Genomic DNA, 16,528 nt, shown 5'->3' with positions numbered 1-16,528 from the left:
AACTTTGCATGCATACTTATGAAACTCCAAGGAGAGTTATGACGTTTTTAAGCATAAACTTTTAAAACTTAGCTCCTCCCTCATTTGTGATCCTATCGAGGGGAAACTTCACAGATGTGTTCAACATATCAGTCTACTAAAATGACCTTTTGAAATTTGTGACAGGTGACGTGGTTTGGCAGATATAAAAAATTAAACTAAAATATTAAAAAATTGACAACTCTTGAACAGCTTCATTGATCGACGTGAAACTTTGTATTGTAGTAGAGGTAATGAAATGTAACAAGTGTGCAAAATTTCGAGATGATTGAATGTACGGTCTGGAAGCTAGAAGTTGTTATTGCATGAAGAAGAAGAGAATTCTGAGGGTGGGCCTGGAATTAATTATCACACTGCAAATGACGAGCAGACAAAGTACGGAGCGATCTCATGGGGTCATTTTGACCTCAAATAAAATTCTGATTTCAGATTTGTCAATCGCTGAGGCATATTAACACACGACCAAAACAGATTTGGTGAAATTCCGACGATTTTCACGAAAATATAACATTCAGTAACGTCCTGCACTTCAGTAAAGTAAAGTGTGTGCTGTGTCAGCATTTTAAAATTGAAACGTGGCTCATTGTAAAGAACTCCTTATGTGGAATAGGTGTTAACGATGACGTCATTGGTGCCAAAATTATGACGTCATAATTCGACAGGGACAACGCTTAGTCTGATCAGTTTGAAATTTATTGAGCATGATCTATGCAACAATTATTTCGAGAATATAAATTTATGATGTCATCGCTCACGTGGTCTGGCATCCATATTGGATCAAAAAAAAAAGAAAAGTTCAAAAACAGAAGAGTTGGCTCACACCAAGTTGACTGCGCAGGGTAAGTATTCCATGAATACCATCTAGTTTTGTAAGCGATTCGTCACCATTTAAAGAAAGGGGCAGAAACGTTCTCCTACAATTAAACGTACATTTTAATGGTAAGTCCCGTTTTATTTCACACCATTTGTTATGAATATTAATATCTTATTTTTTCTAAATTCATGAGGGATCCATTATGTTCTGAATGTTAATAATATGTTAATGTTAATGTTAAATGTTAATGTTAATGTTAATAAAATATTTTTTTGCATTGCTTTATTTGTTTATTATATCAATATAAAATCATTCACCTCGTGGATGTTTTGTCAATGATGATAAACTTTAGCGAATTGAGTGGTTCTGAGATGGGGCCCCAAAATCCCACAGTTGGTGTTATGTAAAATATGTTGGTAGGATGAAGATTAATCTGTGTCAATGCAGAAGGAGATTTAATCATCAAGGAGATTTTTATTTATTTTACATGTTTATTGGTTCACGAGTTATCAAGTGACCACTATATTCGTCATGTGTGTGTGTCAGTCTGTCTGTCTGTCTGTGTGTCTGTCTGTGTGTCTGTCTGTGTGTCTGTCTGTGTGTCTGTCTGTGTGTCTGTCTGTGTGTCTGTCTGTGTGTCTGTCTGTCCGCAGCAAAACTACCCGATGATATCATCCGATCTTGATGAAACTTGGGTGGGAGGTTGATATCATGATTTAGTTGTGTCCTGCCTGGGGTGGGCGTATTGCGCCCATTGTGGGCGGAGCCACGCCCGAAAAAGATGTCTTTTTAGGGGGTAATCGAGTTCAAGCTACATCTTCTCCGAGGGAGTTGGTGGAATCTGACAGGGGTTTCGGTATTTGGTTAGGCCAAAGTCATGTGTCTAGCCCCACGGAGCTCGATTTTTCATTTATTATTTTTATTTTTTTCATTTTTAAAATTTATTTATTTATATATTTTTTCATTTCATTTTTCACCGAATTTTCGGTATTGTGTAGCTAAGTAACCTCATAACTGATTATACATTATTTTCTATCTCATTTTAAGGTCAGTAACCTTCGTTTTGACATTTCCGGACTTGGCCTGTCCGGGCCTGTTTCGGTTATAGTCCGTCCTTTGTCATTGAATACCGCTCGCTCGTGAACCATCGTCGTCTACTGACTTGTTTAAATTATTTATCAGGTGTTTATTTATCCCTTTATTTATTATTTATCAGTTATTCAGTTTATTTTTATTCAGATTTTATCAGTTTATTTATCAGGCTGCCATCCTTCTTCTTCAGATGATTGTAGAAAAGAAGAGCGACCACCCACCTGCCTGCGATGTGTGAGCAACATACCGTGTGCTTCAGCCTCATCATGGGAGATTCCCCTAATTTTTAGCTTCAGATTACAAGGAATCCAGGAGGGACAGATTTGATGCTGGAGTGCCAGCCCATAGTGGAGAACAGTACTCTGTTGAGCTAGGCCCAAAGGCCTTGTAGACTGTGAGTAGCTCGGTTTTTCCAAGGAGACTTGGATCGACAGAGGTTGCCCAGTCTCCTGCTGGCTTTGGAGGACAGCTTTGCTATTTAATTTGGTTGGAGCAATAAAGGTCATGGCTGATGCTGAGGTGCAGAAGTTCAAGAGACTGAACATCTTCCAGTGGTGACCATGGAAATAGACTGTTGGGTTAGTTTAACGATCCTTCCGGAGTAACAGGGTGAGCCTGTGAGATTTTCCAGAATTGAAGGACATGTTCCATTTACGAGACCAGTGCTTAATCATTTTCAGATCAGCAGAGAGAGATGGAGCTGATGTCTGTCTAGCTGTACAAAACAATGTGGAATTGTCTGTAAAAAGGAAGAGAGTATTTTCCAGAGCATTGGATAGTTCATTAACATAGATGAGGAGTAAGGCTGGGTCCAACACTGCCTTGGGGAACTTCCCCCTTCACTGGGGCAGGGAAGGAGCGGGTTCCATTGATGGCAACATGTTGACTGCGTGAGTGGAGGAAGTCATACATCCAGGAATGAAGGAGGCATTCCATACTGCAAGCAGTGAGCTCGGCAAGCAAAGTAGGATGAAAGATTGTGTCAAAGGCCCGAGTTTTGCTGGGGAGACGGACCAATGAAATATTAAACAGTTAAAACACGCACACCTGCACGCACACACACACACACACACACCTTTGTGGAGGGGGTTATGGAGGTAGGTAGAGGGAGGGGGGAGGTGGATGGGGAGAGGGTTTTTGGATGAGGAATGAATACACACCAACACCACATTCACCTTTTAATGAGACGCTCTCACAGACATCACAGTCACCATAGATATCTATAACCACCGATGCATACCCAAGGTACGGTACCTACAAATATCCATATGCCCCTCGATCCCCAAGTGTTTAGGTACTTATCTAACTGAAATTTTAACCTATCTATTGTTTGCGCTGCCATTACCTTCCCAAGGAAACAAATGCATACATTAACTAGAGAGCTCATAGAACATGATACTCCACGCAGTGTTCAGGTATTTACTTCAATTTTCATAACATACAGGTAATGGTTTTAAAGGTTGTTTTAAAAATCGGGAGGTTTAGGTGATGTATTTTAAGTTTAGAGCTACTGTCCAGTTGCCTTGAGTCGCAGTTTAGGAGATGGAGGCTTTATTGATCACCATAGAATGCAGCATCAATCAGCATCGTACACATGTTGGCGGCCTCTTCTTCACCCCAATTCTGTATCCTCTAACATGTCACTCACTCTAATGCTATGTATTTATACGAGTATATTGCATGGTTCTTGGAAGTATTGTGAAGGGGATTTATGTTCTCCCTTCTTCAAATTTATGATTCAATTTCAACAAGAAGAAAAAGACATAAAATGTCATTGCCCCGCCGTGGTTTTAGTAATTTTGCTGCACGGAATGAAAGGCCATCAGTCAGCCATCTTTGGCCAGATGACAAAACAAAATCTTTTGCATATGTATACTCATGTGTTGTCTTTGTGCCAAGATTGAACAAAATTGGTCCATGTATATCCGAGAAATGGCTGGGGACACGTTTAATTAAGAACATGGCCACCAGTCGGCCATTTTGGATCTGATGTCAACAACAAATGACGTGCATATGTAACCCATCATTCATTCTTTATCTGTGTGCCAAATTTGAACACGATCGGTAAATGCATGTCTGAGACATGGTTGAGGATGTGTTCAATATCTGGTGTTTTACAACTAAAATGGCCGCCAGTCTACCAGACGGCCATCTTTGATCAGATCGCAAAATAAAGTGAGGCGCACGCGTATGCCGCCATGTGCTGTGTTTGTGCCAAGTTTGAACAGAATCGAACCATGCATGTGCGAGAAATTGTTGGGGACATGTTTTAGTAACAAAATGGCCGCCAGTCGGCCATTTTTGATCTGACCTCGAAAAAAAAGATGTTCATATGTATATCAACATGTATTGTCTTTGTGCCAAGTATGAACAAAATTGGTCCATACATCTCCGAGATATGGTTGCTGACACACGGACACACGGATGGACGGACGGACGAGACCAAATCCATAAGCCCTCGTTTCAGACTAATTCCAACGGGAGCTAGTAAAGGATTAAAGAGGTTTAAAGGTGCATAAATAAATTAATTCCAGGTTTTACCGCCGTTTTCCCCAGTGTCTATTGCATCACCCTGATCTAACACGTTACATTAGTTTTTCGTTGCTGTTGTTTGTGTCCGTTATGACGTCCGTAAAAACAGTAAGTTTCCTGTTTGGAATGATTTTCAATTTTGTCTGACAGAGCAAAATGTTATCAGCTGACTCCTCTCTGCGCATGTGCGGTCGAAACAAATTGAGAGATGATGCAAAGTAAAAGGGCAAATCTGTTTTCCAATTCCCTGTTCCGATTCGTGTTCAAAATAAAACATTCAATTGAAAATAAGTTGTTTCTCGATCACAAACTGACAAGACAGACAGACAGATGGACGGATGGGATGGACAGACATGAACCAATTGCTTCACCCTATTTCCGCTTCACGTGTGCGGGGTAACTACTCTCTGAGCGTAAGACCTGTCCTATCTTATTACTGTCTTAACTACCCTCTTATTTACTCTAAAAATATTGACACACGTCGTAGCTGTCAGTGTCCATTCTGGTGAAAATCTTGCGTACCTATTTTGTCTCTGCCCTTTATTATCCTAAACATCTCCACCATATCCCTCGTAACCTCCTCCTTTCTTCTTCCAGGTCCCCATAATTCCAGCAAACCCATTTTTATTTCGAGGAAATATAAACAAGGTACAAACACGTCATATTTAATAGATTTCTGCATCATAAAGTTAAACATTGATGAACTTTCATCGTGATGAGAGCTCGGACACCCGGATGGTTCTTAGATATTTTGGTAAAAGGCAAAAATAAAAATCGTTATAAAATTATTTAAAATAATAATAAAAAATTATAAACTATAAGGCAAAAAACTTTCTTAATTGTTTGATTCCTAACATTTAATTTTTTTCGTATGGAGGTAAAACTTCTGTGTGTGAAATAGTTTTTGAATACATCAAGTTTTAGGGGTTGCACAGTGAGTGACTCATGGTTGTGCCCAATAAGCGTTGATTTCCTGCAATTGGGAAACCTCTTGCGATGTTCTGTCACAACTTGAAACAGATACTGGATTTGTCGTTCATCCCTTGTCAGGAGACAATTGTATTCTTCAATGAGAGCAACTCCAAACACCAGAGTACAGCTGTACTGTATTCAATTAACTTAACCCTTGGATGCAGTGATTGGGCCTCGGAGGCCCACAAGGTTTATTTTTTGTTGCAAAAACTATGCTGTATAATTATTTTTTTTGGAATGAGCCTCATTTTCACCGACGTTCATCTTGTTACACAAAATTCAGTGGCATAAAAAAAAATTCATTCAGGCTCGTGGGAAAATCTTCATTCTTCACTTATAACCCGAAAATCCGACACGAATGCAGGCCTGGGGCCTTCAAGGCCCCGCATAAATGTTGTTGTACTACTATAACCACCGTTTAGAGGCCATTTTTCCCTGCAAAGCGGGGGTTGGCCTTTTCGGGGACCGTGGTAGTGGTTGTTTTTTGGTCCCCTTTTTGAAGCAATGTTTTACGGCCGGATGCCCTTCCTGACGCCAACCCTTTTTGCCGCCTTCAACGACAAACAGGGAATTACCAGTGAACTGGTACTCAATTAGCCGACCTCGGAAGGAATGACAGGCTGAGTCAACCCCCCTGGCATTAATTCGGCGATCGACCGAGATTCGAACCCAGGATCCTAGGATCCTAAGCCGGCACCCTAGCCGCTAGCCCAACACCAGGGATTGTTGTACTACTATGTTATATCATTATTTTCTTGATATGAGCCTCATTATATGCTCCTATAACTTGGTTACAAATAATTCAGTGACAAAAATATGAGAATTAAAAAACTTTACACGAATACATTTGTGGGGCCTCCGAGGCCCAATGGCTGCATAGGTGTAGGATTTTTGACAGTTGTGGACATATACATTCTAAATAAAAAGATTAGTGAATCATATTTTTTGAGCAAATACCCTTCCATGAGCCTCAACGTTTTAGAGAAAAAAAGTTTGAAAAACCAAGAACAAAATTTTTTTTTTGAAAAAAAAGAAAAGAAAGATTCATTATTGTATGGGATTCTTCCAACTAATAGGATCAATGATTCACATTTTCTGAGCAAATACACATCCATGAGCATCGGCTTGGATTGAAAAAGGATATGAAAGAAAAAAATCTATAATTTTAAATAAATAAATAAAAATCATTACACGAATACATCCGTTGGGCCTCCGAGCCCCAAGGGCTGTGTTTATGTAGGATTTTTGACGCCTGCATCTAAGAGTTAAAAACAACTTCAAAATGTGCAGTACATAGAAAGGTCATAGGTGAACTGTAATGGTCAAAATCTCAGGTAGAGCAGCGGAGAATAAATAAATCAACTCCAAACATTTATTCGAGCCAAATATGGAAATTACAAACTCCGTGTGCTACCTCTAAATTTAGTTCAAATGGGTTAAAATGTCGCCAGAAGGGTTTGGTCATACATACAAAAATGTTTAAGTGTTAGGAGCCTGACTTTTGTAACTTTCATTTTTAAGAACCACCCTAGAGCTCACTGTACCTGTGCAGCTCAATCTACCTCCATTCATGTAAAATAAATAGGAAGAGCTCCAAGGATTCGGTCTAACCGTCTTGTATGACGTTCGTCAGTTTTTGTCCGACCCCTGAACCCTGAACCCCTCTTTCACAACCCCATTTGTCACGTATCATGGTACTCACCACTATCTGACCACACAGGTAGGTACTCGTCCTGCTGTATGTCTATCATCATTTCCAGGCCGTTGCCCACACCACCTTTTAAGGTGTACACCAAGGGCCGCCCGTTCCTGCCCGAGTTGAAGGTGTAGCATTTCCCGTAACGTGTGTACACCTGAACACACGGCCAGACACGAAGCACCTTATAGGATCCATTTTATATAATAGGAAGTTGTTAAAAACGCATCACCTTTGATTCAGATTTGGAGTCATTAGAGTAGTAATAGTAGGAGGTGAACAGGTGATTTAAAGTAAAGAATGCGTTGTCAATTCTTCATTGATCCGTCTCATTCCAAGACCATTTTGAACGCACCTTGTATTATCACTAATAGCAGGTGTTGCTGTTTGATGAGCTAAAAACAGGTGTTCCCATTGTTAGGGCTTGAATAACATTTAAAAGTGATACCTATTAACCAAGATCTCGACACATCAATCACAGGCTCAGTGAAGAGAGGTGTGCATTGTGGAAGGAGAGGTGAACAGGTAAGGTCCTGTGGAAAGGTAAGGATGTGTAAGTGCGAGGTGACCTGAAGTGGAGAGGTCATGAATTCAGTATCTTTTTTTTGTAAAACGGCACCAACCTTACACAGTCCCGTTTGACACACACACCCCATCGACCATCAATGCCCACACCTGCGGTATGCGTTCACACACACCCCATCACCATGAATGCCCACACCTGCGGTATGCATTCACACACCCCATCGACCATGTATGCCCACACCTGTGGTATGCGTTCACACACCCCATCGACCATGTATGCCCACACCTGCGGTATGCATTCACACACCCCATCGACCATGTATGCCCACACCTGTGGTATGCGTTCACACACCCCATCACCATGAATGCCCACACCTGCGGTATGCATTCACACACCCCATCGACCATGTATGCCCACACCTGCGGTATGCATTCACACACCCCATCGACCATGAATGCCCACACCTGTGGTATGCATTCACACACCCCATCGACCATGAATGCCCACACCTGTGGTATGCGTTCACACACCCCATCGACCATGTATGCCCACACCTGTGGTATGCATTCACACACCCCATCGACCATGAATGCCCACACCTGTGGTATGCGTTCACACACCCCATCGACCATGAATGCCCACACCTGTGGTATGCGTTCACACACCCCATCGACCATGTATTCCCACACCTGTGGTATGCATTCACACACCCCATCGACCATGTATGCCCACACCTGTGGTATGCATTCACACACCCCATCGACCATGAATGCTCACACCTGTGGTATGCATTCACACACCCCATCGACCATGAATGCCCACACCTGCGGTATGCATTCACACACCCCATCGACCATGAATGCCCACACCTGTGGTATGCGTTCCAGGTACATGGTGTGGAATCTCGTACACGTTTGACGTGTTAATATCAGCATTTGTGACGCTCTGCAGTCACTTAGCAAATGTATTTCTGCTCAATGGAGAGTGAAATTGGTTTAAAATCTGTTTTCACTCTCGGAGGGCAACACGTGACCGTCCGTCATGAGATGCACAGCAAAGTCCGCATCGACTTATCGGCTAAAGATGGAAGCGTAGATTATTACTTTGTACTTCTGTTCTTCTGTTCTTCTCAACGCTCCACAGATTACATTTCCCTCTAATTTAATGCAACGTTGACTCCACATGAAATGGAAAATAATTTGTACCCAGGGGGTAAGGTGGGCACCAATCTCACTTACACAAACACACATTTACAACATGGGCCAGACAAGAATGAATAAGAGGGTGATGGGGGCTGAGGACTCGTCAGACGGTGCAGGGAAGGATGGTGGGGACTTGGAAGGAGTGACACGGGGAGGAGTAATGTGATGAAGCAGGAGCTCGGAACGAGGCCGAGCAACGACTGACTACCTGGTGGAGTGAGGACATGTGAGCCTATCCTGAGGGCGGATCCTACACGCCAACATGGACCAGCTGAAACCGACACAGGCGGATGGGATGAGAGTAGGAATGTCGAATGATAATGAGCAGAAAGAGAAGGGAAAACAGCAGAGTGGAGGAGATTAGAAATACGCGGATGAAGAAGAAGAACTTAGATTGGAAGAAGAGTTTGCCAACAAAGTATAAGAGATAAGAAGGACACCACTCAGAGAAAGACCACAACTCTATTGAATAGAAAACAACAAACGGTCGAAGTAGATAATCAGGAGAACTCACCAATCAATTGGTAAAATGACATCAAAACCATCCTTCTTGGAGGAAATCAATACTGTGTGTTTTGCAGCGGAACTGCTCATTCAAGAAAAAGTAACAGGCAAAAACACCGCAAGAAGAATAGACCAGTCCGCACGAACAGAAGACAAAAACATCCAAGGAAACAGAGACTAGAGACACAAAGAAAGCAACTGAGAAAGGAAATGGGACAAGGACAAAAATTCAGGAGAGGAAACCATGGTCCAAAGTCAAAGAAGAGAATCCCAAAAATAAAAAACAAATGTAAGACAAAAATTCAGGAGAGGAAACCAAAGTCCAAAGTCAAAGAAGAGAATCCAAAAAACAAAAAACAAATGTAAAATTAAAAACAAAGACCTTGAGGAAATGATTGCTGAAAACAAACTAAAAACTCCAACAGCACGCGGTAGAGCACATACCTCCACCAGGTTGAGCAGTTTACGTTTTGTAACCCACCGATGGGTTCTTGTCACCTGAACAACTCATCCACTCAGAGGCGGATTAACATTTTTTGGGGCCCCGGGCACAAAATTATTTGGACCCAAAACATGAATACCGTGAAATGGGGTGAATAGGGACAGCAAGGTGAATCGGGACAGCAAGGTGAATAGGGACACAAACTGAAAAAAAGTTCGGAAACTTTTTTTGCTGAAACAGAAGTTATGGATGGATTTGGAGGAAACTTTTTGGACAGGTTGTGTGTGTGACAAGGAAGAATCGATTAAATTTGGTGAACATTCGGATCCGGATCCGGCTAGTAGAATTTTTAAAGTGATTCTTCAGCATTGAGTGATATGGTCAACCAGGAGGGTATTCTCCCTACTGAGTGCCGTTCTAGTTTGTTTTTGTATACATAGACGAGGCTCGTGGAAGAACAAAAAGTTTATTGTAGAGTGCTCGCTAAGTCGTTTAAGCACACAAGCAAGCACTTTAACAAAACCGTTGGGAAGGAACTGGCTTGGCAAGCGATAGTAAGCTGATTGGTAACTGAACACACAAGCTAGACAGACCAAAGACCCTTTTCTGATTCTGCCTCTTGTGCAATGAAAAAAAGTTAATTTTGGGTAATTTTCAACCCTTTTCGCCTTTTGTTACCTCTGCAATTAAAGGTGGATGTAGGTTATGTTTTCACCGTTGTTTGTCTGTCTGTTTGTGAACAGGATATCTCAAAAAGTTGTGGGTGGATACGAACGAAACTTGGTGGATAAGTTGGGGTTTGACAAGGAAGAACTGATTCAATTTTGGTGAAGATCTGAATCCCAATCCGGGTCCGAGAATTTTTTTAAATTTTAAGTGATTCTTCAACATTGAAAGACAGGGCAAAAACGATATATAGCACGATATCTGAAAAAGTTGGAGACGGATTATAACAAAACTTGGTGGATGAGTTTGTTAGGTGACAAGAACAAGCGTCCAAATCCAAATTCAGGTCCAAATCCAGATCTGGCCTATCAGTGGGATACAAAACGTTGTCGTACAGATGGTCCCCCATGGATCTCTCTTATCCGCATCTCAATTCTCCAACTACCGTCTGATGGTCCTCTTATCGGAAAATAACCTGCTTATATATACACTACATGCCCAAAAGTATGCGGATACCCCTTCTAATTAGTGGATTCGGCTGTTTCAGTCACACACATTGCTGACAGGTATATATAATCAAGCACACAGCCATGCAATCTCCATAGACAAACATTGGCAGTAGAATGGGCCACACTGAAGAGCACAGTGACTTTCAATGTGGCACCGTCACAGGATGCCACCTTTCCAACAAGTCAGTTTGTCAAATTTCTGCCCTGCTCGAGCTGCCCCGGTCAACTGTGCTGTTATTGTGAAGTGGAAACGTCCAGGAGCAACAACAGCTCAGCCGCGAAGTGGTAGGCCACACAACCTCACAGAATGGGACCGCCGAGTGCTGAAGCATGTAGCGCATAAAAATCGTCTGTCCTCTGTTGCAACACTCACTACTGAGTTCCAAAACTGCCTCTGGAAGCAACGTCACTACAACAACTGTTTGTCGGGAGCTTCAAGAAATGGGTTTCCCTGGCCGAGCAGCCGCACACAAGCCTAAGATCACCATGCGCAATGCCAAGCGTCGGCTGGAGTGGTGTAAAGCTCACCGCCATTGCACTCTGGAGTAGTGGAAACACATTCTCTTGAGTGATGAATCACACTTCACCATCTCGCAGTCCGACGGACGAATCTGGGTTTGGCGGATGCCGGGAGAACGCCACCTGCCCGAATGCATTGTGCCAACTATAAAGTTTGGTGAAGGAGGAATAATGGTCTGGGGCTGTTTTTCATGGTTCAGGCTAAGCTCCTTAGTTCCAGTGAAGGGAAATCTTAACGCTACAGCATGCAATGACATTCTAGACGGCCAAAGGGGCGCTGCACTGTAGCTGACCCCACGTGACACCGTTTACTCTTCTGTTGTTTCGTCGCCACTTTGCTTTCTACGAGTGGATTTTTATTGGTAAATGGAAGATGGAGATTCGCAGCCTCCGCAGCTGTCGAAATGGCTTCGGGGTTTTGCTGCTACTGCACATGTTGGGCTGGTATCTGTTCTTCATTTCACGGACATTCTTTACAAGATGGCGTCATCACGTATACTCGCGAGGCCTTGCTGAACCTGCGTTTCAATGGTGTTGGTGGTGCTACGCAGAGAGTTGTGAACTTGGCATTGAATGGTGTTTTCAGAATTAAGGAAAAGAAAAAACGAGGTTCTCGTGGAGGTCTTCGTCAGCGGCTTAAACGCAGAAACCACAAGGTACCGCTTACTGTTTTGACTTTGATTAACTCTCGCTCGATAAAGAACAAAACTGATGAACTGGATGCCCTCCTGAGGTTCGACTGGTACTATCGGACCTCATCTGTTGTGTGTTTCACCGAGACATGGCTTGGTGAAGGGGGTGACGTGTGCTTTGATGGATTTGAGATGATCAGGGCCGATAGAGTCACGTCATCGGGTAAGGCCAAAGATGGCGGTTTGTGTATGTTGGTGAATTTGAATTGGGCCAAACATTTTACGGTATGTGAACGGTCCTGTTCCAAGGACGTGGAGATACTGACGGTTTCTTTCCGACCCCACTACCTGCCACGGGAACTTGGTCAATGCACTATTATTCTGGTGTACGCACCGGGGCCGGACTTTAAATGCGCATCGGAACGAATCGCAGAAAGTTACAATGGAGCGACCGCCCGTTCAGTGGATCAATCGATCCTGATTTTTGGGGATTTCAATCGATGTGACCTCGATCAGGAACTCCCTCAGCTCGATCAGGAACTCCCTCAGCTCGATCAGGAACTCCCTCAGCTCGATCAGGAACTCCCTCAGCTCGATCAGGAACTCCCTCAGCTCGATCAGGAACTCCCTCAGCTCGACCAGGAACTCCCTCAGCTCGTTCAGTATGTGGATGTTGTTACCCGTGGTAACAGGACGTTGGACAAATGTTACGGTAACATTGAACATGCTTATGTGGCGAGATGTGCTCCTGCGATCGGACGATCAGACCAAAGGTGGTCCATCTGTTGCCTACGTACAGACCATAAGGTGGTCCATCTCTTACCAATGTACAGACCAAAAGGTGGTCCATCTCTTGCCTACGTACAGACCATAAGGTGGTCCATCTCTTGCCTACGTACAGACCAAAGGTGAAAAGAATGCCGGTTCCTTGCAAGACGTTAAAACCACAACGGCGGAGGATAACGAACGTTTGAAGGGCTGTTTCCTATGCACAGACTGGGATGTATTTTTCGACTCTTGTGACGACCCTGATGAACTTACTGAGACGATCACAGATTATGTGAAGTTCTGTGAGGCCCTCGTGACCACAGAGAGAACCATTCGCATGTTTCCCAATAAGAAACCTTGGGTTACCGCTGAAGTGAAGGTGTGTTTGATGAAGAAGAAGTGTGCATTCCTGAAGAAGGATGACTCCGTCCTCAGGGTGTCAAAGAAAGAATTGCGCTCTGTCATCGGCAAGTGTAAACGGTCGTACAAGGATAAGATTGAAGAACAACCACACGATGGTGATGCTCGTAATGCTTGGAGGGGACTCAGGCATATGATGGGCATGGATGAGAGACTCAAGGATGGTAGATTGCCCACTAATGTTCCAGATTCCAAATTTGTGGATGAATTGAGTGACCTTTACGTGAGATTTGATGTTCCAGGAAACCGAGTAAAATGTGAAGCTCTCTGTAAGGATCTAGATACTCGAGCGTGTCCCATACCTGTAATTTGTGAACCTGATGTCGTGAGGTGTTTTAGAGCGTTGAGTAAAAGGAAGGCTTGTGGTGCAGATGGCATTAAGTCTGGTATTCTGAAAGAGTTCTGTTTAGAACTTAGTAATGTTTTTACTCGATTCTTTCAGTTACTTCTAACAACTCATGCTGTTCCTATTTGTTGGAAAAAGTCCATTATTATTCCCGTGCCAAAAAAGGTTCACCCAAGGCAGCTCAATGATTATGGACCTGTTGCCCTTACCTCCATCTTGTCATTCTTGTGTAAATGTATGGAGAAATTGATGGTGAAGTTTATAACATCAGATGTAACTCCTAAACTGGATCCTTTACAATTTGCATTCAAAGCAAGACGAGGTGTTGAAGATGCCTGGCTCACTTTACTTCATCTAATCACAAGTCACCTTGACCAGAATGGAACCTTTGTCCATGTGTTATTTATTTATTTATCGTCGGCCTTTAACACTATGCAGCCATTTACCCTTCTGAAAGTGTAGAGTGACCTGTACCTGAACCCCCATATCATACTCTGGGTGGAAAGTTTTTTACGAGACCTCAGCAGGTGAAGGTGAATGGTAGCTTATCAAAGTTATCAATGTTGAATACTGGTGCTCCACAAGGCTGTGTATTGTCACCTCTACTGTTCAGTTTGTGCACCAATGGATGTGTGGCTCTTAAAGAAGTTTGTAACTTTATTAATTACGCAGACGATATCGCCATTGTTGGCTATCTTTCCGATCAATCATCCTTTGTATCTTCACCTCGACGAGATTGACACATTGAATAAGTGGTGTGGGGACTTTTGTCTTACTCTGAATGTGGACAAAACAAAAGAGATGATTTTGGACTTTCGGAAAGGTCACAATCATGAACCTGTAACCATAAATGGTGATAAGGTGGAAATTGTTAGCAAATTTAAATACCTGGGTACCTTTATTGATAACAAGTTAACTTTTGATGGAAATACTGATGCTGTGTACAAGAAATCAATGCAAAGATTGTATCTTCTCAGGAAGTTGAATTAATTTGGTGTTAGCTCTCGTGTGATGCGGATGTTAACAAATTCCTTACTGATCAGTGTTTTATCATTTAATTTGATTTCCTGGTACAGTTATCTTAATGTGCGGAATAAGTCACGATTGAGAAAGGTCATTACACTGACATTTAAAGCTGGTGGGCCTTCAACCAGTCTGGAGTCTCTATACTTGTGGGCATTGAAAAGGAAGGCGGTGCAGGTGTGTACTGATGAAAGTCATTTCTTGAACGGGCTTTTTGAAAAACTGCCATCAGGGAGACGCTTTCGTGTAAAGAGGAAGAAGAACATGTTCAAAAGGTCATTTGTACCATGTGCAATTCAAATGCTAAATTCAAATTCCTACACATTTTGCTGTTTAGTCAATCTTCCATATTTTATATTTATTTTATATTTTATATCTTTTTATATTGTTTTCTTATTCCCTTTGTGTTTTATGTTTTAATGATGGTCAACTTACGGTGTCACCAAAGAATAATTTCCCTGAATATGGGACAATAAAGATTTATTATTTATTATTGTATGCTTCCAACTTTGTGGTAACAGTTTGGGGAAGGCCCTTTCCTGTTTCACCATGACAATGCCCCCATGCACAAAGCGAGGTCCATACAGAAATAGTTTGTCGAGATCGGTGTGGAAGAACTTGACTGGCCTGCACAGTGCCTTGACCTCAACCCCATCGAACATCTTTTGGATGAATTGGAAAGCCGACTGTCAGCCAGGCCTAATCGCCCAACATCAGTGCTGACCTCAATCATGCTCTTGTGGCTGAATGAAAGCAAATCCCCGCAGCAATGTTCCAACATCTAGTGGAAAGCCTTCCCAGAAGAGTGGAGGCTGTTATAGCAGAAAAGGGAGGACCAACTCCATATTAATGCCCATGATTTTGGAATGAGATGTTCGGTGTTCAGGTGTCCAAATACTTTTGGTCATGTAGTGTATATTTGTGGCTTAAACCTCCTACTCCGTCATTATGCCATCTTTCTCCTCAATCCCGACTCTAGAATCTACTATCTTCATAATTTCTGGTAGGCTGGGGGCCAATTTCAAAAAATCGGCACCATCGGGAAAAAAAATACATCTACCAAAGTGGTCTTAAAACAGTCATGGCTGTTTGTGAGTGAGAGAGGAAGATCCTCCACTCCACTCCTCTCGTGCATATCGGTCTTTAGGTTGTAGATTACACATTTATCCATCGGAATCATGCCCTAGATTCTGAGCCCTCGGTAACCATTTCAATTTGGTACTTGGTCAATAATTAATCATCAGGGCTGTTGCTGGAAAAACGACTAGAATTCTCTGCATTGTACATTTGCTTATTGTTTAGTTTCCGTAAAGTTAGATTCAGACAAAAGTAAAATATACAGACAGGACAAAGGTACATTGCAATGTCGTACAGCAAACACTTAAAACAAATTCCGTAAAGTAAAATCTGCGTAAAGTATGTACAAAATCAATATATCAAATCACTCACAGTACGGTATTTAAACTCTGACCTCTAAATGATATACGACGTAATGGTAAAAACATCACCTTCGGAGAAAACAAACTGCATGTCCAGTGATTTGAAAGGAAACAAGCGTTACGCCTAGGTCCCCCGTCGTTGAAGTGATGTGAGTTGACAAAGTGGAAGACGCAAGGCGGCCATCTTGGATTTTGACGTGGCGACCCAATTTTCAATAGCGTTCTCCCTTATGCGTAGATACACCCACACACCAGATTAGAAGTATTTTTCAAGATATTTCGCTCACAAGGTTCAGACATGTATATGGTGGCGGCCATCTTGGATTTTGACGTGGCGACCCAATTTGCAATAGCGTTCTTCCTTATGCGTAGATACACCCACACACC

The 16,528-nt window shown here is 42.5% G+C and overlaps 1 protein-coding gene across 1 annotated transcript in view; it reads right to left on the bottom strand.

The window, feature by feature from the left end:
* The window catches only part of LOC137433762 (acid-sensing ion channel 1), a 673,311-nt gene that overhangs the window by 166,601 nt on the left and 490,182 nt on the right, over window positions 1-16,528 (bottom strand). Inside the window, exon 2 of the mRNA XM_068126050.2 lies at window positions 7,152-7,302. Coding sequence (XP_067982151.2) covers window positions 7,152-7,302 — 151 coding nt within the window. The remainder of the gene's footprint in view (window positions 1-7,151; window positions 7,303-16,528) is intronic.

This window comes from Myxine glutinosa, chromosome 10 (genome assembly GCF_964187855.1).
Source record: "Myxine glutinosa chromosome 10, kmMyxGlut1.1, whole genome shotgun sequence".
NCBI classification, from domain to species: Eukaryota; Metazoa; Chordata; class Myxini; order Myxiniformes; family Myxinidae; genus Myxine; species Myxine glutinosa.
Note: the sequence above shows the minus strand (reverse complement) of the source record. Positions and strands in the feature narration are given on the sequence as shown.